The 25,804-nt window shown below is 40.2% G+C and overlaps 1 protein-coding gene across 1 annotated transcript; it reads left to right on the top strand.

Moving 5' to 3' along the window:
• Positions 1-17,442: 17,442 nt before the first annotated feature.
• On the top strand, positions 17,443-24,609 carry SULT1C4 (sulfotransferase family 1C member 4). The gene is made up of 8 exons (XM_069005004.1): positions 17,443-17,529; positions 17,991-18,168; positions 19,909-20,046; positions 21,859-21,956; positions 22,268-22,394; positions 23,622-23,716; positions 23,916-24,096; positions 24,248-24,609. The coding sequence occupies exons 2-8, from the start codon at positions 18,003-18,005 to the stop codon at positions 24,358-24,360; spliced, it is 918 nt and encodes a 305-aa protein (XP_068861105.1). The 5' UTR covers positions 17,443-17,529; positions 17,991-18,002; the 3' UTR covers positions 24,361-24,609.
• Positions 24,610-25,804: the final 1,195 nt, after the last annotated feature.

Raw genomic sequence — 25,804 nt, 5'->3', positions numbered from 1 at the left:
AAGTATATAATGCTTTGTAACTTGAACAGAAGGTGGCTTCAGGTATGCCTACAGCTGGAGCTGGCAGCTGTAGGGCTGGCTCTGGATACCCACTCCCTGAAATGCTGTAACTTCGCCTGTGCAAGAAACAGCTTTCAAGAGAGCCGCCTGAAGTCCAGACATCCTCCGTGAACCTTTCTCCTATAGCCACCACTGTTGAGAGACAATAAGAGAGCTGGATGAGTGACCAGTTGACATGGGAGGTAATACAAAATTAGGTTTTGAGTGAGAGAAGTGAACATGCAGTGAGGACAGCAGTCCACTAACTGGAACACTTCTGAGCACTCACAGAGCCCTGCTCAAAGGACATTTTTGCTGCTTGTTCCCCAAGCAAACTGCACAGGCTTGAATCATTTAGTTGCTGAAGCACAGTGGTTTTTTACCAAGAAAGGGAAAACCAAGTCCATTTGACAAAATACCAAGAAATTTAGAGGGAAAAAATGCGCTTATCATTCCTTTCCTCTCATTTTGTATTTTACATGTAAAGTGCATGATATTGTGCTTTACCTCATTCTGAACTACAACACAGATCTGACAGGAATATCTTTGTCTGGAATGTAAGCACAATGGGAGTCCTGAGATATCCTTCAGTCATACACCACATACACACACACATGTTCACAGTCATATAAATGACTATACACATACAGGTATATGCCTACATTTTGAGCTGCATAAATACATATCTTAGCATTAATGGATTGACTCTGGTGCAAAAGGGTAAGATTTTAATTTATTTGTAACATTAATTTTTTGCAATGTGCAACATGGCTGCAACAGACTTTTTAACACAAGGAAAATCACACTACTGTACAGCTACACTCTCCATGCAGAATTTAATCACATGTAATTTTTATGCCTGCCACAAATTGATAAGATTATTACTGGGAGACATCTACAGGTGAGAATTGAATGTGTTATTATATCTTCAAAACGAGTGAGCCTGTCACTGATGTCCTAAGGTTTTGTGCTGAACACAATGCCTGGTTGGCTCCCTACCAGCTCTCCATTGCTCCACTCCCAAGGCAGAGTATTGTGACACTAAGAATAATTTTTAGATCCCTGGGGTCAAGAAAATCCTGAACAATCCACATTACGATGCTGAGGGACAGTCAGTCTGAATGGATCTTAGGGAGCACAGCCAAGGACCAAGGACAAGCACTCCCTGGTGCAGCCTTGCTGATCCAGCAGGCAGGATGGATGATGGGATCCAGGGCACGTGGAGGTTCCTGGGTTACTGCAGACCTGGCTTCCTCCATGAGTATAATTCAGGCTTTGAGTGCAGGCTTGTATTTGCTGGGCCAGGAATCTCTCTCTCATTCTCTTTTACTTAATTCTGTACTCCCTCGGCACTGGATTTTAAATAAGCCTACAATCAAAATACAACATAAAGATTGCAAGACAATCTGCTTATGGATTTAGTATCACATATCCAACTGTGATATCTTACAGAATTCTAGTTCTTTCAGCAGCCCACAACTGGGTTAGCTTCTTGCAGATACCAGGGACAGGACAAGGCAGCTGGTGGGTGCTCAGGTCACTGTAGATGACATCAGGTGAGATGGAGTCTTTGGATTTAATTTAGACAGAATGCTTCTTTCTGCAACAGTCCTCATGATAATGCTCCAACCCACTTCTGACATGTGGGAGGTCTAGAGACACACTAGGAACGTTCATAAGGTAGTGCTGTTGGCTTTTACATGCTGGAAAAGGAAACGAATAGTATATAGTACACAATCCTACTGTATAACAATGAAGTCCACATATTGATCCCTATAAAAATGCTGGTGGAAGCCTTGCCAACACCAGTTGCTTAAATAGAGGTGATCACTTGGCTTCAAAATTTGCATGAGCATTAACATTAAAATAAATGTTCATTTATTACCTACTTCTGTATTTGTATCATGAAATGCCCACGCTTCTGACAAGTGTGAGAAGGCTCCTCATATGAGTGTTTCCTGACCTTACTTTCTGAAATAGGTTTGCTAAATGTTGGCTGCCAGCTGACAAGTGAAACCAGTCATCTGCTCCTGCACTGCCTGTTCTGGGACAGCAGCTTCAGGGGCTAAGTCTTGAAATTGGCTCCATGCAATTTTAGAAGATAATTGAGGGGGTTTGTTACATTTTATGTCTATAACTATCACACATAATTGCATTTCCTACATGCATTGGGATGTATCCACTGTGTTTGAGCACGAAGGGATCGCTGAGTTCCATACACAGAGTCCTGCAAGAAAGTCAGATGCTAATTTAGCATATTTCCCAGATGTTTGCCCATGTCTGACAGGAATGATCCACAGGAGATTTCCTTACCTGTGGAGAAGGAACCAGGGGTCAGATTGGGGTGTCCAAGGGGATTAAACCCCTATTAGGCAGTTAAATTCACATAACCCTTATGCTATTTTGGTCTCTGATTAGTCCATCCCTACACCCTGGGAACAGCCTCTCCACAGTTTCATCACCAACCACAAAAACTCCCTGGAGCCAGCAGCAGCTGCCATCTTCACACAGTATTGCAACCCTCAGCGAATCACAAGAAATTCCTGTAAATTAATCTCAGAATTTTCCAGTTTGTTACAGGGTTTACAGCAGAGACCAAACTAGGAGAGCACAATGACCAAAAAAAGTCATTCAAGTGATGAGAAACAAGTAGCTGCAGTTATCAAGAGGTATGTCTTTGTGGTTTACAAAAATGAATACTTTTTAATAGAAAAGTGTGATTATTGGTCATGTTGTGCAAGCTACTTACAATAAATGTTAAATTAAAACTCACTGGCTATGCAAGAAAAAAAATAATATCTTCTTTGAGAAAAAAATAAGGAGTTTTATTTTCAAACTTTTGACCCCCCCCAAACAACAAAACAATTATGCAAATGTCTGGCTTCGATCATATGCTGAAGGCACCATAATCAGTGACATAAAACATAATGGGACTTCAGAGTGTTTTGAATCAGCTACAAACTTAATTTCCCATTGAATTCTGTTTCAGTTATGTTTCATCCCAAAATAAGAAGGTCATGGGAAGGGAGTTTTTAACTGCTTTTGGTATTTTTAAATAAATTTATTGAATCAGCCGATTTGTAAAATACGGGTTTTCAGAATTCCCTAAACTGAGTGGTCACTAAAAGTCACAAATCTATCTCTTGGTATGATAAAACCACAGTTTAGCATGTTGGCAAAATCCAGGTCCAATTTATGGAGAACAGTAGTACCAGTAGTATTTAGATTACGGTTTCTTAATAGTTTAGTTGAGCTAAAAGATTCTGTTTTCCCTCAGTTAATTTAGAAAATCTGTGTAGTAGCTGACTGTATGGAAAGGGTGCAAAGCACACAGTCATACATAAAACCTGGAAATAAGCATAGATACAGGTACAGAGAAGCAGATTATTTCATTATTTTAATTTGCCAAATTTTAAATTCGGCATATATGTCAGTATTTATCTTGTAACTACTAGCTAGTGTTACAGCAGAAAGAATAAAATGAATGATCAGCCTGAAGAAAATCACCTTCATACAGTGGCTGTTTAGCCACCAAAACACAGGCTCAGTCATGGCTCATTGGTTGAATGCCATGTCATTTAGGTATAACTCAAAAACATTTAGAGGTTTTCTTACATGTGAAAACACCACGCCTGAAGAAGCAGTGCTGTCAGGTAGGTCACAGAGCAGTTAAATATCCAGAATGTGGAGAAGGGGGCAGGAACTCCAATCTCATTGCTCCACAATCACATGATAAAAATGATTGATATTCCACAAGTTGAACTCTGAACATCAAGTGCAAAGATGGCCTCAAGAATTCAAAGCTTAGACAAGAGTCTTTGCATGTTGATTGATGGCCCTGTGTCACTCTGGTTTATGGGTTATGACCATTGGAGACTTCAAAATGAACTAAGCCAAACATAACAGCATCCTTGCTCAGTGAAGCAAGAAACCAAACTGTTCTGTCAAAAAAGAAAATACTTAGCTCAAAAAATCTGTCAGACTTTCAACACTTTTGACAGCTTCCATACTCAATGCATACAAAAGAGACTAAGATGAATGCAGTCAAAGCATCCAAAATATTTCTTTGACATTAAAAATCCCTAATTTGGTATAATAGCCTTAAATAATTCACACATCTCTTTTATGTAGGTCTCCCTGTCTTTAGAAGAAACATGTTCATTAAAGTAAACAAAAATAAACTATTCTTATACTGGATAGCATTAGAAATTGTCCTTACATACAGTACAAAAGTATGATAGCACTTCAATGACATTGATGAACAGCATATTTTAAAATATGCTGAAAAATAGCTATTTTTTAAGCACACAAATATTAAGTATGTTCATCCTGTATTAGGACTGTCATTTCTTGTGACAGAAGGAATTTTTCTCAGCATCTAAAATTAAATTTATATTAATGGTCATAATTACCCAATCCTTGAAATACAGCCATAGTTGTTTATAAGGACATTGCTTTGTAAGATATTTGCTGTTAATCTGCAATCTTCTCCTCTTTAATTTCATTACGAATCCTCATGTCTGACATCATTCTTTTTGAAAAAGAAAAATCACATGAAACTGGATTATTAATATGTTGCTGAATCTTTTTACCATTTGGAAAGTTGCAAACAGCAGAGTTTAGGAACTCTCACCAAATTTAACAGAAGAGTTTTAGATCAGATATAAGCAATCTAAGGAAAGACACCTATCCAAATTTATAAAAGAGTAAGAGGCCACATTTTCTTGATTTTGTACTGAAGGTACACTTAAAAGATTTGAACTGAGATCTAATCATCAGTAGTGACTTTCCAGAAGATATTTTTCAAGACAACTAGAAAAATGAAGAATGAGCATTGTTAAAAGGTAAGAAATTTCTAATAACTCAGAAACCATCCTGTCACACTTTTGTCATTCATACAGTTTAGATCAAAGCACAAATACCTGACTGGTCTTTTTTTAAATTATTATTCCTATAGCATTCTTGCTTCATATCTGTTTTGACTTTAAACTCTACTTTTCTTGTTGGGAAAAACGGACAGCTGGATCCTGTCTTTCTGTCTTGCAGACGACATGTGCAACCACGTATCCCAAGGAACAAGGCTGGACCTACAGGAACAGAAAGTATGACACAAAGTACACAGAGAGCCAGAACCTCACGTACCTCCTTTACAATCTCTGGACAAGAGGATTGTTCTCTACGAGATATGCTGTTAAGCAGAGTTGAAAAAGTATCTTGTTTATTGCAGAATTTTCAGATGCCAGTAAGACTTTTTAAAGCCTTACACATTACAATAGCTTTTAATCCCCCACCAAGCTATTATTCCAAACTAGTTCTTCTCTCTTTAAATTCATAGATACATTACTCTACATTTTTCTGGAAGCAGGACTCTAGCACACACTTTAGAAATTATGCTGTTTGTACAGAGCTTTTTTTCAGACCTTCTGTTCAGCATTTGGTTGGACAACAAAGATTTAGACTAAAGAATTTTATTTCTAGATAGACATTTGCTTTTATATAGGTTACTATTCCTCATATATCGACTTGTAGGTGCGGTCACTTAATATGTGCAGTTCTGAATCCATTTTATTGATAGCCATAGTTGAGTCTGGATTTAGTTTGCCTACCTTCAGGAACTCAAAATGGTGCCTACATTAGAATTCTAGTTGCTTTAGCTGTCCCAGTTGTCAATGAAGAGAGGTAGACATCCACCAAGGCAACTCAGCTGCATCTGAGTGATGATACACTGCATGTGGAGTTTTACACACACGGAGTGAAACCTTACACCTGACAAAACAACCAGTTGCTACTAATATAGGGAGAAAGTCCTGTCCAGCATGTCTCAATCAGTTAGTGCAAACTTTACCTGTGTAGTAATCCATCCTGACAGTCCGTGATTGGTTTCTCACATCTATAGTACCCTGATGTGAAAACACAGCTTGTCAGACTCTACCAATAAACTGGCTGTTCAGAAAAGGCTTTTCTAATCATCTTTTCACTATACAAGAGTTACACTAGAACAGAAGAAATGCACCCATAGGCTGTGTAAATACAGCATGCAACACCTCAGCATTTGTTTTTGTTGCCATTGCATCTTCAGGGAAAGGTAACAGACATTTTAAGCCCAAAAGTTACATCTTAAAAGCAAGAGAGTTTCTTCCCCCTTAAAGCTGCCACAAGGAACAGCATAGTCCTTAGCCTACAGTGTAACACTGAAACATGGGTCATTTGTTTCAGAACAGTGTTAATTCCTCAGAAAATGTGAACACTGCTATTTGTTTCTATGCCAGTGGCCTGAAGGAAACAGGTTAACTGTTTTGTTGACCTTTGGGAAGAAAAATACTTGGCAACCTCAACAGACTTTATGAATCCTAGATCTACTCCTCTCCTCCTAGTTATATACTGGAGCAATTCTGTTGATACGAATGGTATAGTCCCCAAAAGAATGTCCAAATGAGAGGTGAAACACATCCACTAAACTCTGAGCAGATTTTTATCTGTTAGAAGAAAAAATCAAGAGGAATATTTAAAAAGAGAGAGAACAAATTTCCCACTTAAATATTTCCACCGGAATCAGTTCCACTCACATCACAACAGACAAGCTCAGTAGGACAGTGAGGCATCTGAATTCCAGCTGTTGCTAACACCAGGTAGCTTCATCCTGGTATTCATCCACAGCTGTTGAAGTGCTCTTTTGATATAGGACTGGGAAGGGGTGCAGATTTCAATCTGTTTCAAACCACATTCCAGGAATCTTCAACCACACAGACTTTTTTGTGATTGAAAATATGAACAGACTTTTCAAAATAAATATATAAACTGTCTTTAAAATGCCAACCTTTAAGGATGCACCCTTGTAAATTAAAGCTGGTTTCCTGTATCAGAAGACAGAGCCAAGTGAAACGCATAGACTTCTTTACTTCTGAAGAGTATCAGATTTTATGTTGATAATGAATATTTCTGATAAAATGTTGGTGGCAAGAACTTAATTTTTATACTCACAAGAAAACCTACTAATAATTTTTACAGCTTTGCTTTTCCTCACTGCACTGTATTTAACTTAGAAAGATCTTTTTAAAACTGTGCATCAAGACAGACACTGCCAAGAGAGAAATTTTTATAAGCCTTATAAACAGGAGTTTCTTATACCTCAAGTATTTAGTATGTAATGTTCTTTCTGCTACTTAATAAGAATCGTGACACAGAGAGCTATTGTACTGGAAAAAAAATAATGTATGTTCTATTTTTTTCTTCTTTGTAGCATCTGGATTCCATTCTTTAAGTTATGAAGTACACATTTAAGGATTTACCAGAACCAAGCAGGACTAGTGGCACTGCCCAAATATTGCTCCCTTAACACTTCTCTGCTTGGCACCACCCATGAGCTGGGCACCTCAGCCTCAGCAAAAGGCTGCTTTTACCACTCTGCTTAGGGTTAGGGTTAGGCTTAGGGTTTGGGTTGAGAAAACCACAAAGCCCAGACCTCCAGAGACACAGTAACTGCAAAAGGCATGCCAAGGGGAGCACGGCACTGCCCCAACATTCATCAGCTTTCTGATTGGCACTACTCATGTGCTTGGCACCTCAGCAAAAGGCAGCTTTTACTGCTCCCCTTAGGGTTAGGGTTGAGAAAATTCTTGGGTTTAAGCTTGAGAAAACCACAAATCCTGGAGGTCCAGGGACTCTCCAAGTACAAAAGGCATGCCAAGGGGAGCACTTCACATCATCTCACTTCATTTGATTACAATCACTTCATTTCAGAATTTTCTTTAATTTCTTTCCATTGAATTTCATTTCGTTATAAATCCACCCCTCATTTTGTTTCCTTTTCTTTTCTGACTTTGAGAGTTTATTTCCTTTTATGAATTGAAATCTTGCGATTCCAGTGCTTAGCAATCCACCAAGTTTCAGTCCGTTTCCCTGACCTTCATGTCATCCCATGACATTTTATTTCTTTTTCACAATGTTTCAGAACTTTCTCCTTTTTTTTTTAGCATTTCATTAGTTTCTTCTCCTGTCTCTTCATTTCACTTCAAAAAAAGAACACCCCACTGCCTTCATATGAAAAGGCTACATCATGTTCCCTCTGAGGCTATATCTTCTTATGAAAATAAGAAGGTAGGTTACAGTAAAACACAGTCAGACTTGCACAATGATTTTTTCAATATTTCCCTTGAAGAAACATTCAGTTCATTACAGCTGAAGACTGAAAATTGAAAATTTACTTCTTGCACAACTGGTGATATAGCAGGATGCTCAAGTGCTACCCTGTGCTACCTTAGGAACTGAAACATCTTGACCTTTCATGTGGAACAGTTAAATGGAGTTTGTTTAAGTGGCACATCTGCTCTTCAAGCTGGGACTTCATTGCATAAAGACTGCCTTTTCCAGCTCAGAAAACATTTGTTTATCCAACCAAATTATAACTCCAGTTTCCTTTTTGCAGACATCTGTTTGTAGACAGGAAAATCTCTTTGGATGTGAAGCTTCAGAAAGCAGCTTCAGAAATTTTCATGCGATCTTGAAATCGTTATCATTAGCCAAATTCCTCTCTAAATTTCTGTGAGACAAAGAATTTTACTTCTTCAGAGTAGTCCCTTGGCATGCCTTTTGCAGTTTCAGTATCACTGGAGCTCTGGACATTGGGGTTTTCTCAAACCTAGCCCTAAGCATAACCCTAAGCAGGGCAGTAAAAGCTGCATTCTTGTGAGGGTGGTACCAAGGAGATAAGTGTGGAGGGAGCAATGTTGGGGCAGTGCCGTGCTCCCCTTGGCATGCCTTTTGTAGTTGTAGTGTCCCTGGAGCTCTGGGCTTTGTGGTTTTCTTAACCCTAAGCCTAACCCTAACCCTAGGTGGACCAGTAAAAGCTGCATTCTTGTGAGTCTGGTGCCAAGGAGAAAGCTGTGGAGGGTGCAATCTTTGGGCAGTGGGGTGTTCTTTTCTTGAAGTGAAATGGACCAAACCTTGCTGAAATGATAGTCACTGAAATCCCAAAATCAGCGAACCAAGTGAAACAAAGACACAGAAGAAGAAATTGATGAAAGGAAATGCTAAAAAAAAAAAATAAGAGAAAATTCTGAAACAAAGTGAAAACAATAAAATAGCATGGGATGACATGAAGTGCATGGAAATGGACCAAACCTTGCCAAATGGATCCTCATTGAAATTGCAAGATTTCATTCCTCTCATGAAATGAAGAATTTCCTTTCATAAAAGGAAATAAAATCTCGAAGTCAGAGAACAAAGTCAAACAAACTGATGGGTGGACTTCAAATGAAATGAAATTCAATGCAAAGAAATAAAAGAAAATTCTGAAGTGAAATGATTGTAACCAAATGGAATGAGATGACGTGAAGTGCTCTCCCTTGAGTGCCTTTTGTAGTTGCAATGTCCCTGAAGCTCTAAGTTTTGTGGTTTTCTCAAGCCTAACCTTAAGCATAAGTTTTGGTACACCCATGTTTAAGCCTGAGAACGTGAACAGCTTCTATCTCATCTCTGTTGAGCAATGCTGCCTGTATTAACATTGCCCACACTGAGCTTGCTAGTGGAGTCTGAAGCTAACTGAATCATGTACTGACATGTGAATTAATGTTTTTAACTACATCCCATCATTTAATATACAAAGGGTACCACACTCTGTAACTCTTTATTACAAATTTCTGGTTTCCTCCCCATGGCTCTGAACCAAATCTCATGTGCAAGTGGGAATGTGTTATTCTGCATAATGAATATTTCTACAAAATAATTTCCAGAAACAATGCCAAAGCACATAGTGCCACTGATAGGATGACACCTCAGCACTTTAAATGGATATTTTATTGGGAAAAGTACTTTAAAAAGCTGCAGGATTCCAATTAAACTTTATCACTTGACTATGCATGCCCACAAAAACAAGATTTTATATTAATGTGACTGTGACCTCAACACATGTGGAGCTGGTCAGAGTTATACACACTGTAGGCTCCAACACTTCCCCTAGCAGGAAACTGCTGAAGAGAGGATACTTGAAGCAAAGAAATTTCTGGAGTGTGATGGTAATGGAACATAAATGCTTTACTGATAGGGATTGCACTTAGGTATTGTGCTTAAATGGGTTGCTTAATTAAAGCCTTAGGACTTTTCATTCCATATTTACACTTAAAATATCCTTTAGTACTTACTTTGTTATTGCATAAATATATCTGTGATGATTATTTCACCTGTATCTGGCTGCAAGCCAGACATCAAATAACCATCACAAGATTGGGAGTAATATTCCTATTTTACGGACACCTGCAGGATTGTTCTCCACAGCATATGGAGGTAGCCAGGAGCCTATGACAGGAAATATTTGTGATTGACTCTAAATGCATCCCATAGTACCAAAAGCTTTTGTTGCCTAAGGTTGCTCACTGACTCACAGCCAGATCAAGCTTAATTCAGTCCCAAAGAGATGAATGCAGTTTTAAAATTCAAGAAGCCTCAAAGTGACACCTTGGTCTGTGCAGGGTGTTCTTTCATTTCTCCAAAGTATGCATTTTTCTGAATGAGGAATACGCGTTGGTATCTAAAGATACCAATACCTATCAAATGTAATTCTAAGCTCAAAATATTTCAACATCATTTGGAATAAAGAGACTGTGTTTTGTCCAGCAGAGGGAGACCAGAGTTTTAGAGAAATGTAATACAAACATTAAGCATAACACAGAAACACATTCTTTCACTCAAATGTATCATACACAGATTTTGGTTGATAAGACATAGTACCTTAATTGATAAGACATAGTACCCTATATTATATACACCATTAAATGTAGGCAACATAGGAAGTAAATCAGACCTAAAACCATATCATAGTGCTCAATACTGATGTAGGATTTGTAGTTTTCATCCCACTTCAAGTCTGATACTATGGGAATAATAAAAGAAAACACAGCCAAGCAAAAATAAAATCAAATTCAATAATAAAATAAAATAAACTCAGTGTGTTTTGCATGAGAAAACACCTTCCACCAGTTTGCACTCAGAAAAAGGTCAATGGAAACCTGGAAGAAGCTCTCTGTAGAGACTGCCTGGTCTTTTTTTTTTAGAGTGGCTCTGTAAATCATGATTCCAGACAAGAAATCCAGTCTCTGGGCCAGCCAGTTGTACCGTCATCTCCCTGTTTCACAACCAGAGAAATTCATCACTCATTGCCTACTTCAAAAGCAGTTTTAAAGCTACACAGAGTGACTTTTGACCTCACTGCAGCTTATCTGGCACAGTGCATTGTTCAAAGGCTACTCAGATTCACAGCTGCAATAAAAAAGAGCCACTCAATAAGCAGTTCTTGGGTTTTCTTTGTCATACACACAGCTGATGTGCTTTGGGGATTACTGCATTATCAGGACGGTTGCATAACTGAAAGAGTGGGAAATAACATTACAAACCAGTAAATAAACTGCCAGGTTGAGAAGAACAAGCAGAACCAGTACAGGCTTAACACAGAGAGGAAAATGGCAAATCCTCCCATGAGAGAACTTGAAAGTAAAAAGAAAAATATTATATCTTACCCATATATTCTCTGCGTGTTGTGTTTTAATTATTTCTTCTGGTGTTGTCAGCCTTCAGAAGAAAAACCTGGTGTTAAGAGCCAGAAAAAATCAAGTGGTTGACCAAAGACTAGAGGGATATTCCATAACATGATGTCTGCTCAGCAACAAAAGCTAAGAGAAAGGAGGAGGAAGAGAGGGCATTCCTAATTTACAGTGCTTGCTTTTCAGAGCAACCACTATGTGTTCTGAAGTCCTGATTCCCAGGAAATGCCGTACAACACCTGCTGATGGGAAGTAGAGAATAAAATCTTTTGATTTTCGCTTACATGACCTTTGCTTTTGATTTAGCAAACTGCATTATCTCAACACAGAAGCTATTTTTCCCTCTTATTTTCTTCCCCACTGTCCTGTTGAGTAGGGGAGTGATAGAGCAACTTGGTGGGCACCTGGTATCCAGAAAAAATCAACTCACCACAGTCACTTTTGGCACCCAGCATGGGGCTCATGGTAGCAGTTTTGTATTAAGTGTCCTGTAGCTATAGCAGGTAGTAAGTGGCAAGCTCCTGTGCAGGTCAGAGCTTGGTGGCTGCACTGCTTCTCTCTCTATTTTGCGAATGTGTTAATACAAATAATGTCTCTGTGTTTTCCCCGGGAATTGCTGGCCTTGCTGTGCTGTATCTGCTTTGTGAAGATATAGAATTGATGAAGGAACACATCTCTGTCTCCTATCTGGGATTGATGTGGATGGTTTACTAGTCAGGCTCACAAGGTCCCTGTTCACCCTCATTGAACTTTCATACTAATAATTAACACTGTTAGCTTATTATGGAGCTTGAGGAATCTGGTGTCATCCTGGGATCAGAGAAGAAAAATTTTGGATGAGGCAAAACTCTGATGCACCCTAAAGTAGTCAGTCCCTGGATGGCAGGGTGTGTGGAAGGATTTGGGCAGATTCCCTGGACAGATATCACCTCCCATAACCTGGGACTTTACACCTGAACAGACAAACGACCCTAGCAGACTGAGAATCAGCAGTCTCTAGCACTGTACTGGAGCCTGACCTGTGTCCATTGAGTCACAGTTCAGTACTGTCACAGGATTGTGACAGGCAGGGACACAAAATATGTTGGAGGGCACCGTGGTTGAGACAGGGATCCAAACAACAACAGTAATTGTGGAAAAGTTGACAAGGAGAATAATGGATCTGTATCATCAATTAGAAAGGGGGCAAGGAAAGGACAAAGGGTTTTATCAAGAAGCTGGTTTTTCAACAAAGAAATTGGAGGAAGGAGTGAGAGAATTCAAAAAGAAAGAGGAAGCAACACAGTCTCTGGCCTCATCAGAACTTCGAGACATGCAAAAAGATTACAGCCACAGGCCAGGTCAGTGGATTTCTGTCTGGCTGCTTCAGTGCTTGAGTGCTTCAAGCTAGGGAATAGACAACCCTACAAGAGGGGATGTGACACTGCATCTGGTGGTCACCAATGTAAACAAGCTAATCAGAGACATCAAGATCAGTTGCCTCAGTCTCCAATGGCGACCTCTCTTCCCACACCTCTTGAGTCGATGGTCAGCAGGATTGGAACTGAGGGAACAGAGTCCCTCCCACTGTAAGGAAAAATCAGGTTCATGACTATCTTAGGATCCTGAACACACAAAAGTCCATGGGATCCAAAGAGATACATCCCAGAATCCTAACAGAATTGGCTGATGCAGTTGACAAGCCACTCTCTATGGCAGTCAGGTGAAGTCCCAGGTGACTGGGAAAAGGACAAAATTGTACCTGTCTTTAAAAAGTGTAGAAAGGAGGATCCTGGGAACTACTGACCTGTCAGCCTCACCTCTATGAAGCTTCCCCCCCTAGAAGCTGTGCTCAGGCACATGGAGGACAGGGAGGTGCTTAGGGACAGCCAGTATGACTTCACCAAGGGCAAGCCCTGCCTGACCAACATGGTGGCCTTCTAAGACAGAGTGACCATATCAGTGGAAAAGAGAAAGTTTACAGATGTCATTTTTGCAGACTTATGTAAAGCCTTTGATACAGTTCCCCCAAAATCCTTGTCTCTAAATTGGAGAGAGTTGGATTTTATGGGTGAACTGTTAGATGGATAAGAAAGTGCTTGAACAGTAGCATCCAGAGGATAGTGGTCAGTGGCTCAGAGTCCTGATGGATAGCTGGAGAGTAGCCCTGGGGAGAAGGACTTGGGGGTGCTGATGGATGAGAGCCTGGATATGACATAGCAATGTGCACCTGCAGCCCAGAAAGCCAAACGTGTCCTGGGCTGCATCCAATGGAGGCTGGGACGCGCGTTCAGGGAGATGATTCTGCCCCTTTACTCTGCACTGGTGAGACCCCACCAGGAGTGCTTCATCCAGCTCTGGGGTCCTCAGTGCAGGAAGGACTTCAACCTGATGGAGCAAGTCCAGAGGATGCCACCAAGACAATTAGAGGGATGGAGCACCTCTCCTATAAGGAAAGGCTGAGGGAATTGGAATTGCTCTGCCTGGAGAAGAGAAGGGTTCAGGGTGACCTAATTGTGGCCTTGCAGTACCTTGAAAGGAGTCTACAAGAAAGATGGAGAGAGACTCTTGACAAGGGCATGTAGCGACAGGACAAGGGGGAATGACTTCAAACTGTACGAGAGTAGGTTTAGATTAGTTGTTAGGAAGAAATTCTTTACTGTGAGGGTAGTGAGACAGTGGAACAGGTTGCCCAGAGAAACTGGGGATGCCCCATTCACAAGATGGATTTCATTTTCCCCATAGCACCCTCATAGTGCTAGTAAGTATAAGTGCAGTAGGCTTACATACAGCAACCACCTGTGGGCTGAAGCCCTGCTTCCTGGGAGGTGGCTGGATCACCTGCTGATGGGAAGTAGAGAATAACATTTTTGGGATGAGGCAAAACTCTGATGCGCCCTAAAGTAGTCAGTCCCTGGATGGCAGGGTGTGTGGAAGGATTTGGGCAGATTCCCTGGACAGATATCACCTCCCATAACCTGGGACTTTACACCTGAACAGACAAACGACCCTAGCAGACTGAGAATCAGCAGTCTCTAGCACTGTACTGGAGCCTGACCTGTGTCCATTGAGTCACAGTTCAGTACTGTCACAGGATTGTGACAGGCAGGGACACAAAATATGTTGGAGGGCACCGTGGTTGAGACAGGGATCCAAACAACAACAGTAATTGTGGAAAAGTTGACAAGGAGAATAATGGATCTGTATCATCAATTAGAAAGGGGGCAAGGAAAGGACAAAGGGTTTTATCAAGAAGCTGGTTTTTCAACAAAGAAATTGGAGGAAGGAGTGAGAGAATTCAAAAAGAAAGAGGAAGCAACACAGTCTCTGGCCTCATCAGAACTTCGAGACATGCAAAAAGATTACAGCCACAGGCCAGGTCAGTGGATTTCTGTCTGGCTGCTTCAGTGCTTGAGTGCTTCAAGCTAGGGAATAGACAACCCTACAAGAGGGGATGTGACACTGCATCTGGTGGTCACCAATGTAAACAAGCTAATCAGAGACATCAAGATCAGTTGCCTCAGTCTCCAATGGCGACCTCTCTTCCCACACCTCTTGAGTCGATGGTCAGCAGGATTGGAACTGAGGGAACAGAGTCCCTCCCACTGTAAGGAAAAATCAGGTTCATGACTATCTTAGGATCCTGAACACACAAAAGTCCATGGGATCCAAAGAGATACATCCCAGAATCCTAACAGAATTGGCTGATGCAGTTGACAAGCCACTCTCTATGGCAGTCAGGTGAAGTCCCAGGTGACTGGGAAAAGGACAAAATTGTACCTGTCTTTAAAAAGTGTAGAAAGGAGGATCCTGGGAACTACTGACCTGTCAGCCTCACCTCTATGAAGCTTCCCCCCCTAGAAGCTGTGCTCAGGCACATGGAGGACAGGGAGGTGCTTAGGGACAGCCAGTATGACTTCACCAAGGGCAAGCCCTGCCTGACCAACATGGTGGCCTTCTAAGACAGAGTGACCATATCAGTGGAAAAGAGAAAGTTTACAGATGTCATTTTTGCAGACTTATGTAAAGCCTTTGATACAGTTCCCCCAAAATCCTTGTCTCTAAATTGGAGAGAGTTGGATTTTATGGGTGAACTGTTAGATGGATAAGAAAGTGCTTGAACAGTAGCATCCAGAGGATAGTGGTCAGTGGCTCAGAGTCCTGATGGATAGCTGGAGAGTAGCCCTGGGGAGAAGGACTTGGGGGTGCTGATGGATGAGAGCCTGGATATGACATAGCAATGTGCACCTGCAGCCCAGAAAGCCAAACGTGTCCTGGGCTGCATCCAATGGAGGCTGGGACGCGCGTTCAGGGAGATGATTCTGCCCCTTTACTCTGCACTGGTGAGACCCCACCAGGAGTGCTTCATCCAGCTCTGGGGTCCTCAGTGCAGGAAGGACTTCAACCTGATGGAGCAAGTCCAGAGGATGCCACCAAGACAATTAGAGGGATGGAGCACCTCTCCTATAAGGAAAGGCTGAGGGAATTGGAATTGCTCTGCCTGGAGAAGAGAAGGGTTCAGGGTGACCTAATTGTGGCCTTGCAGTACCTTGAAAGGAGTCTACAAGAAAGATGGAGAGAGACTCTTGACAAGGGCATGTAGCGACAGGACAAGGGGGAATGACTTCAAACTGTACGAGAGTAGGTTTAGATTAGTTGTTAGGAAGAAATTCTTTACTGTGAGGGTAGTGAGACAGTGGAACAGGTTGCCCAGAGAAACTGGGGATGCCCCATTCACAAGATGGATTTCATTTTCCCCATAGCACCCTCATAGTGCTAGTAAGTATAAGTGCAGTAGGCTTACATACAGCAACCACCTGTGGGCTGAAGCCCTGCTTCCTGGGAGGTGGCTGGATCACCTGCTGATGGGAAGTAGAGAATAACATTTTTGGGATGAGGCAAAACTCTGATGCGCCCTAAAGTAGTCAGTCCCTGGATGGCAGGGTGTGTGGAAGGATTTGGGCAGATTCCCTGGACAGATATCACCTCCCATAACCTGGGACTTTACACCTGAACAGACAAACGACCCTAGCAGACTGAGAATCAGCAGTCTCTAGCACTGTACTGGAGCCTGACCTGTGTCCATTGAGCCACAGTTCAGTGCAGAGTTTCTCTGCACACACGGGATGTTTGCAATTTAGATTATATATTAGTAAAAAAATGAATTATCCCAAGACTGTTGACAATGACAGAGACAAATTAAAATAATCTTGCTGGAGCTATTGACTGACATTTTTTGTTGTTGCCAGTAAAGAATCTGAGAGATTCTAGATGAGAATTCCAAGTGTTTTTCTTTCACAGGATTAGAAAGGATTCATAAACCATGCCACAAAAACTGCTCAGCTGTTGGCTGCTGCTGCACTTCCTCCTTTACTCTCCTCACACTGATAGGAAGAATGGAATCTCCACACACACAAGTTTTCAGCCTATTTATGCCTGAAGATTTACGTTCCTATGTAGTTATCAATACAGCCAAGGACTGAAGACATTTAAGCAGGAAAAATTCTCTGGCAAGTTTCTTTCTCCTACTTTTTTAAAATTTCTCGAGTGACTGCCCAGCCACCAATCCAACATCTCACTCCGCTCAACTGAATCTGTATAAAATTGCTGTGAGTAAACAAGAAAACTAAAGAAAATATTCTAGCAATGTTTTCTGTTGGGATCGAAATATCTTTTTTTCTGGCTGGTATTTTTAATTGGGATTATTTCTGTAGCCTCCCATTAAGCAGATCTTTCCTCTAACCAGACTCTGGAGCTCTGAAAGTTATGCCTAAGAGGTCTCCTTGGGAGAAATCCAGAAATCAATAACTACTTATTGTAAAACAGATTGATTTACATAATTGAAGTCTAACAACCTTTAGTTAATTATCAATCTAGTTCAGGTTATTTATGGGCAACATATTTCAAAATACAGCAAAGAGTTCCACAAGTGAAAAGATCCAGGAGCTAAACACAGAAAAAGTCTGCAAATATTTTTGTGAGTATAAGGCACAAAGGGTGGTAGCAGGCATTTCTGTTTATTTTCTTCACAGAGGAAGGGTTGGGTCCTGTATGCTGATTTCATTGCCAGCTATTATTCTCTGCCTTCTTTTGAATCACACCTCTGAATACTCTTTCTTGCCTTTAGAAGGCCTCATACCAACCATCAGAATTTTACATAAATGTGTTTGATATGAGAATAATGACTTTTTTCTCTTTTTTTACCTTAGTAAACAGAATGATTTTTAGAGACACAGAGAACTACTACTAGCAATACACCGAGCATTTCTGAAAGTGAGATCCAGCTTTAAGGAGTCTATATATGGATCCAGATAGGCCAAATCATGGCCAAAGAAATCAGAGGACATGGAATTTAGTCAATAAGAGTGACGTCAAGATGAGGAAATTCAGATTTTTTTTTTGAGCAGCCATGTTAATTCTAAGCCTTTCTTCATGCAGTGCTCATTGGCCATGGATAAAATGAAAGATCTGAGTCTGAAAGAGACAGTGATTCGACCTGAATTATTTGAAGTGGAAGGTGTTCCCCTCACACAGCCAATTGGCAGCATGTGGGACCAAGTGTGGAAGTTCAAAGCCAGACCTGACGATGTGCTCATCGCAACCTATGCAAAAGCAGGTTGGTGTGGGTAGGAAACAGAATAGAAAAGTTTGGCATAGTGGTTATTGTTGGGATTGAAATCTGTGTTTTTCTATTGTGATTGACATTTGTTTAACTCCAAACTAGACATATTTTGAAGACATGAATCTGTGTCAGCTGTGACTAGTAACTTCTGACTTCTTTGGCAGATGCAACAACCATCTGTTACTACTGAAGTGCAAATGGCCAAAGTCTAATGACCTATAATTGTTTCCCTTAACTGAGATTATATGCATTTATATTAATGGTGTCAATAGAAGTTTTCCACCAATATGCAGTGATTTAACAATGCCTAGAAAGAACTGATCATTACTAAGAAATGATAGAAACTGACTGTATGACTATGGAATATATCATATATTTGGGAAATGATTTGTTGTGTAAGCTTGTAGTGATTTCTGAAAATTGATTAATTCTTTAAAATAACCAAATTAATTTAGTAATTTTGGCCAATAAAATAAAATACCACCATTAATATTAGCTATCTGGTATTTTACTCAGTTCCTGGACAATATTTCTCCTCTTCATCAGACCATTTATTCTTACTACACAAGAAAACAACAAATAACAAGCATCAGTATTAATTCTGTATGAATAAAAACATGTACAGTTTTGGAGATTCAGGAACAGATATGGGAGAATTTGATCATCATAAAAAAATAATTACTTGAATTAGCAACAATTTTTAAGGGCTTTCTTTTTTGTCAGTAGGGGGGGGAAAAAATGTTTTTAACAAAAAAACCCACCATAAGTTTTGTAAAACTTGAAAGCTTTTGATTTGCTCTCTGTATACTGAAGGCAAAACCACATTATTTTATCCAGCTGGGATTAAAACCTTCTAGCCACTCGTCCTGGAGTGACTGTATGATACTGTATTCCCTATCACCTGCCCTATGCCAGACATGAATCCTATGCCTTTCTGTGTCTTTAAGATGGGTCCGAGAGAAAGAAAAAAAAAACTGAAAATAATTAAAGTTAGGATTCCATGTGACATTATGTCATACCTGTCTGAGGTGAACAACACAAGCATCTTAAGAAGGGCTGAATGTCCTGCTCAAATTGCTTTCCAATTTATCCCTTAGCCTGTTCTCTAGCTGACCTGCCACAGTACCTCAGAGGAGGTGTAGTTAACACAGTGTTGACAGCTATAAAAGGAAAGAAACACACAAGATACACTATACTGTAACTCTTAAAAAATGTTGAAGCTGCTCAGGCAGATGAAATGTTGTTCAGACTTTCATTAACATGTTTCAAATGGAAACTTTGCAAATACTGCCGCTTTTTTTATATTTTCAAGCTGTATAAAATTTTTACTCGAAGTTCAGGTATTGCATTTTTTTACTCAAATTCAGTATGAAAACAAAATTGAAAAAAAAAAAAGATTTTTTGTGAAGGATAAAAGAAGGGAGTTTTATTCCTCTCTGCAAACAATAGTAAGCTTATCCCAGTGTTTTTTTCGGTACTGGTGTGGGGGCTATTTCTTTAAGCAAGAAGAAGTCTGTCTAAAATGGAATTCCTTAAATTGTGCTTTGGGAATTATCTTTGTATGCTTAATTTGGCATTTTGCCTCTATTACACTCTCTTTCCATTTTGTCTATTATTTTCTATGCTATTCTTTCCCCCATTAGCACAGAGTCCATCCTTCTGGCTTTCAGTTCCGTGGAAGAACAAACACTTTACTATTCTGGAGGGAAACCTCTAAACACTTGACATTTTCAGGTACCACATGGACACAGGAGATAGTGGATATGGTTCAACAAAATGGAGACACTGAGAAGTGTAAACGTGAGACTACTTACAAACGCCAGCCTTTTCTTGAGTGGTTTATCCCAGAGCCTCCATCTCTACGTTACTCAGGTGAATATTATTTCTTTTTTAGACGAAATGAAATAAAACAAGCACTTAGTACTGATGCCACAAATTTCCTGGGAAAGGTCCTACTTGCCTTGTTCTTGAACTAAGCACCATTTTGGCTACTAAGGAGCAGTTCAGTTGCTTTAACATAAACATCTAGTGCTACTCAAGGTGCTGCAAGGCTGGCAGATGTGATAGCTTCAGGTGCTACTGAAGACCATTATGTTTTGGAATGGTATCTGAAGCTGTGTTTGATACTCCACAGTACCTAAACCAGAAGCAGATACCTATAAAATGGCAACATGGGGGCAATTGAATGCCATTCTGTGATTACAGCCTGTATGGAAGAGAAAACTATGTCATGGACATATTTCCAAAAGGTTGATTAAAGCAGCCAGGATGGGGTCTGTGGCTCAGACCCAGGAAACAGCTCCAGAGAGAGTGTCCCGCAAGGAACAGTCTCTCAGAGGTCTGCGGCGATCCCTCGGCCGCCGGGGTGCCTTTGCAGGGGGTGCCTGTCTCAGCAGGCTGTCAGCTCTTCAGTGATTCAGCAGGAGTGATTTCAGCTCTTGTCCTGCGAGGCAAACCCCAGGCCGGACCAGGAGGAGAGAGATGAGAGACCCATACAGCAGTTCCGCATGGGCCAGCTTTATTAGTCCACACCCTGCGAAGCAGAGGCTAGGGACAAGCTCTCTGATCCCACAGGGGCAGAGGGCTAGATCTTATAGGGATACAGGGGTGGGTGTGAGAGGGTGAAAGCCAATGGGTTACAAAGGATCTGCATAGGTGTCCAAGAGGATCCTGGGTCTGTGTCCTCTCTTGCCATAACTGTAAGGTGGCTGCCTTTTCCAGGGGGATTCTGCTGGGAGGTTGTGCAATTTCCCTATCTCAGCAGGCTTCCCCTCCAGGGCAGAGGATGGGCATACCCTACAATGGATAATGTTTTCAGTGGTTTTGTTACTGTTTCAAGTAACCACTGCTCAGTCCTAGGGTCTAGTCATCTAAACAAGCTATGGGACATTCAAGCAGCCATCAGGCCTCACTGGTTTGCAGTTTCTTACAAAAGTCTCACCCTGAAAGGCCTCCATTTCCACACAAATCTTTAAGTCAGACTCTCAGGTTTGAAGCTGAAAAGCTTGACTAGCTCTGCAGAAGTGCTACTTTTGGTCTTATAAGCTAGAATATGTTGACACGGAGAGACAAAAAAATGATAGATGACAGAGGATGATAGACGATGACGGAAAAAAAGTATGGCGGTCATGACAGATGTTTAAAAAGGAGAAGGGAAGAGATAGCACATCTCCAAATATTACCTGATATTCCCAAGTAGTCCCATATATCCATAGCTACTGAAAATCCACTGTCATTCTCTTAGTTTCTCTTTATGTGCTATTCACAAAGTCTAGCCAGCCAGTCATATTCTTGTATCCTAGAAAGAAACAAAAATTTCTTACCTGTAAGGTGGAAGGAGATCACTAAACACTGCAAAGGACAAACTTTGGTTGGATAAATATAAATCAGTATTCATCACTATCCGTTGGAGAGCAGGAGTTAGGTATGGACCCAAGAAAGCACGAAGATACAAATCAGTGTTTCCCCTTTTTTACTCAAATACATACATAAAACTTTCTCTAGAAACACTGAAGATGCTTATGTAATGTTGTGTATGTTACACTGCTATGTAAGTGAATATGAATGATCAATGCAAGGTGAACTGCTGAAAAGTCACAGTCACAATCACATGTATAAGCACAGGAAAGAAGTGCTAGTGCAATTTAGAGAACAACTCACATCTTATAATTAAACATCCCACAGGTCTGGAGTTAGCTGAAGCCATGCCATCTCCACGAACAATAAAAACTCATCTGCCTGCGCAGCTGCTGCCTCCATCCTTCTGGGAACAAAACTGTAAGGTAAGGCTGAAGAGGCCTACTCTACTTCACGGGCAAAGAAAGTGATACAAACCAGGGCAGAATATGTTTTCCAGAATCTCTGTGAAAACAAAAGGTCTCCAAAAATATTTTCCCTTTAATGTGCAAAGTCCATGCAAATCTAAAGTTGTGACTAAGTTACCTGAGCTGGATTTTAGAAAATGGCAGCTTCAAAGCAAAATCTCTTAAACCTCTACCAGCAGGCTCCAAGAGAAAACTCCAGGAGATGCTCAATATCTACATAAGTATGTGCAAGTTAATTTCTCTCTCTCTCTCTTTTCATATCAATAAAGATAATCTATGTGGCAAGAAATGCAAAAGACAACCTAGTGTCATACTACCATTTCCACAGAATGAATAAAGGATTGCCTGATCCAGGAACCTGGGAGGAGTTTGTGGAGAAATTCATGACTGGAAAAGGTGATTAACTGCAATCAGTTGTATAAGAGATTTTGATCATTTTAAGAATGCACGGCATTGATTTATTAATTTCAGTTATGGTTTGAAATCCAGTTCTGACACTGTGGAAGGATATATGCTGAAGGTGTTTCAGTCATAATTTTTCTTCATTTACAGGTTTTTATTATTGCCCAAAGGATTAAATCTACCTTTATGCTCCCATTTTGAGAAAAAAAACCAACTACTCTTTATTCTGTTATCATTCAGAAAAATGCATGGCAATTTTCAGGCTTAATCTCTTGTCTCTGAGATTAAAAGAAGCCAGTTGAAAAGGAACAATGGTTTAATTGGTTTTACTCTAACCTGATAAAATTAGAAATTTTAAAAAGAAATTGAGGGTTAATTTTGCTAGAAATGTGCAGTGTGAATTTGAGATAAGGGAGTCTTTATACCTAAATTAATGTATCTAAAAATCAGGCATCTGAACAAAGACAGTTATCTAACTAAGGGCAGGCAACCCCAGAAGCTGATTCATCCTTTTCTAAAAGAGGTGCTGATATCACAGGATATCCAAGAAACAAAACCTGGTCAAGTGTGTGTCAGTTTACAGTTTGGGTCATTAAAGCTTCCTTTGGTCATTAATATTTTTACTGCCATGTAGGCCTAGAAATACAGTGGCTGGGCCAGCATAAGAATCTCACGTCCAAAGGAGACCTTATGTCTTGTGTTTGACCAGATCAAACAGCCATCTGTCCCAGTGCAGACATCTAGAACATATCTACTTCTGTCTTAGCTAATCATTTTGACACTTGCTGGAGAGAAGCAGGCACTTTTGACAGCATAGCAAATATTTAAACCAGGTAGAATCATAGAATAACACAATGGAATTTTGTTGTCCATATGGTCCCAACCCCTGCCCTGCTCAAAGCAGGGACAATTAAGACAAGCCTTGTCCAGCTGATCAAATGAATACTGGAAATGCGTGTTTCCATTGACCATAATGCATTTGCATTTGTTGCCCTCTAAAATTACACATGAATCCTGCTCTGAGCATCCATACACCTGAGGGATTAATAGCAAAAATGCTGTAATAAGCACAGAGCACAGCAGTGCTTATTATCACAGCCATAGGGATTCAAAACCAGCTTGGAAATTCACAGGTACTGGTTAAGAGGGAAACATGAGTGCTACATGTGTTAAAGACAGTTGGGGCATTTATAGCTGCTGCTTCTATTACTTCTTTTTCAGTCCTCTGGGGTTCCTGGTATGACCACGTAAAAGGATGGTGGAAGGCAAAAGATAAGCACCGTATTCTCTATCTGTTCTATGAAGATATGAAGGAGGTAAAAGGCAGAACATATGTTTATAGAGCTCTGAAGTATGTAAGTCTAGTAGATACTAACTACAAGCAACAGTTTTGTATTACCTGATCTTCTTATCAGACCTGATCTTCTCTGTCTGAGAACTGCAGCTCTAACACTATGTTTGATTTCTTTGCCTTTCCGAGCTCCCCATCTTATCCCATTGTAATTGTCTCTGCAGAATCCAAAGCAAGAAATTCAGAAGATTGCAAAGTTCCTGGAGAAGGATCTGAGTCAGGAGGTTCTAAACAAAATAGTCCATAGCACCTCATTTGAGGTAATGAAGGACAATCCCATGGCAAACTACACTAAAGACTTTCAAGGAATAATGGATCACTCCATTTCCCCATTCATGAGAAAAGGTACTGAGGTTTGTTAGTGACATCAACTCTGGTTGTCATTCTGTTTTGAAATAAGCATTGAAGTACAAGTATCTGATAAGTCATGGATAATGAGCTTCAGGAAATACTGATGAATTAATCTTTTCTTTTTTTTTGCTTTTCTGTTTTTTAGGGACTGTTGCAGACTGGAAGAATCATTTCACTGTGGCACAGAATGAGAAATTTGATGAAGATTATAAGAAGAAAATGTCTGATACCTCTCTTGTTTTTCGCATGGAACTGTAATTACTTGCAATGGAACTTAATGATCTTCAGCCTTTTCCATGTCATATATTTTGCTTTTCCTTCACAAAATGTCAGTGTCCCTAAGAGTCCAAGATCTCTCTTTCACACATCACTGATTTTTCATTACAGGGAGAGTGCCCAAATTATGCCAAAGTTTAAGTCTCCCTGAAGAAAATAATTCCATTGGACACTTCTCAGTCACCTCTACCACAGCAACTTTCAGCATTAATAAAAATATTTCAGACATGCTGTGAGTTTTGGTCTTTGTAAAACTGCAGTTGATATTGCTGGCATTTTCAAATCAAACTCTAACAGAAACTAGGAAACAACAGGAAAAAAGGTGTTAAAGGAGTGCAACAGGTCATAATCAATAAATAACAATCAACAAATTTAAAGGTGGTCAAGTATAAAGAGACCAGCAGAAGTCCACAAAGTAGAATAAATTTAATTTGGTCTCATTTTAAGTTGGACATTATAAATGCTGTTGAGATGAAAGCAGTATTTCCAAGAATACTGAACACCCATTACTTCCTTTGATAAAATTTGCTGAAGGGCTGCATAGAGGCATTTATCTACAGTCTAGCTGTGGGCACAGTAGTCCTTATTGCATCTCACACTTGCCTTCTGTATTGGATATCACAGTGTTCTGTTAACATTTGGAAAATTCTGAAAGTTGGTGTGAACCAGGTGGAGAGACAGTGCTGCAAATGCCATCTCCCTCTTCACTGTTGTAAAAGTGTTCATCAGATGCCTCACGCCATTGCCTTCTCCTTCATCTCACTCTTAATCAAATATATAAACATCTCATTGAGGGCTCTTAGTTGCAACAGGGCCTGGTAGATACAGGAAAATAAAAACCAGTTCTGCTTCAGCATTAGTACCGTAACTACAGCCATGCTTTGAGCTGGCGCAAAAGTAACTAAAGTAATTCATAACCCATTTAATTATAGGCAACTGTTACCAATCCACTTTTGGATTTCAAGTGCCATCATTGAGCTTGGCACACAAAAAAGGTCATAAAGACTTCCTGCTTAACTGAGTTTTCACTCTGGATGTCAGAGGGAACAGAATGTAGATTACAGCAGCTAAAGGAAAATACTGTCTCAGTCTCATTTAATCTAGTTTAGTCTAGTTTCATACAAAAAGATGTTTGCTGGGGATATTTTCTCTTTGGCTCATGGAGAGTTAAAAGTGAGCTAAAAAGCTGTAGCAATACGAGCAGCTGTCAAACGCAAAGTTCAATTCAGGCTACCTATTTAATTCACATACCTAAAATGAATACAGTCATAAAGGGCAGCACATATCTAAAGTGAATGCAATCATAAAAGGCAGGAATATGTTGCATCAATTTGAAAACAAACAAAAAGCTGCCTGTTAAATGTAGGAGTTACATTGTCCTGGCCCATTGGGTTTTCCCCAAAAATGCAGGATTCACTGAAACTGG

Source organism: Aphelocoma coerulescens, chromosome 1, assembly GCF_041296385.1.
Source record: "Aphelocoma coerulescens isolate FSJ_1873_10779 chromosome 1, UR_Acoe_1.0, whole genome shotgun sequence".
NCBI lineage: Eukaryota > Metazoa > Chordata > Aves > Passeriformes > Corvidae > Aphelocoma > Aphelocoma coerulescens.
This window is presented reverse-complemented; position numbering and strand designations above follow the sequence as displayed.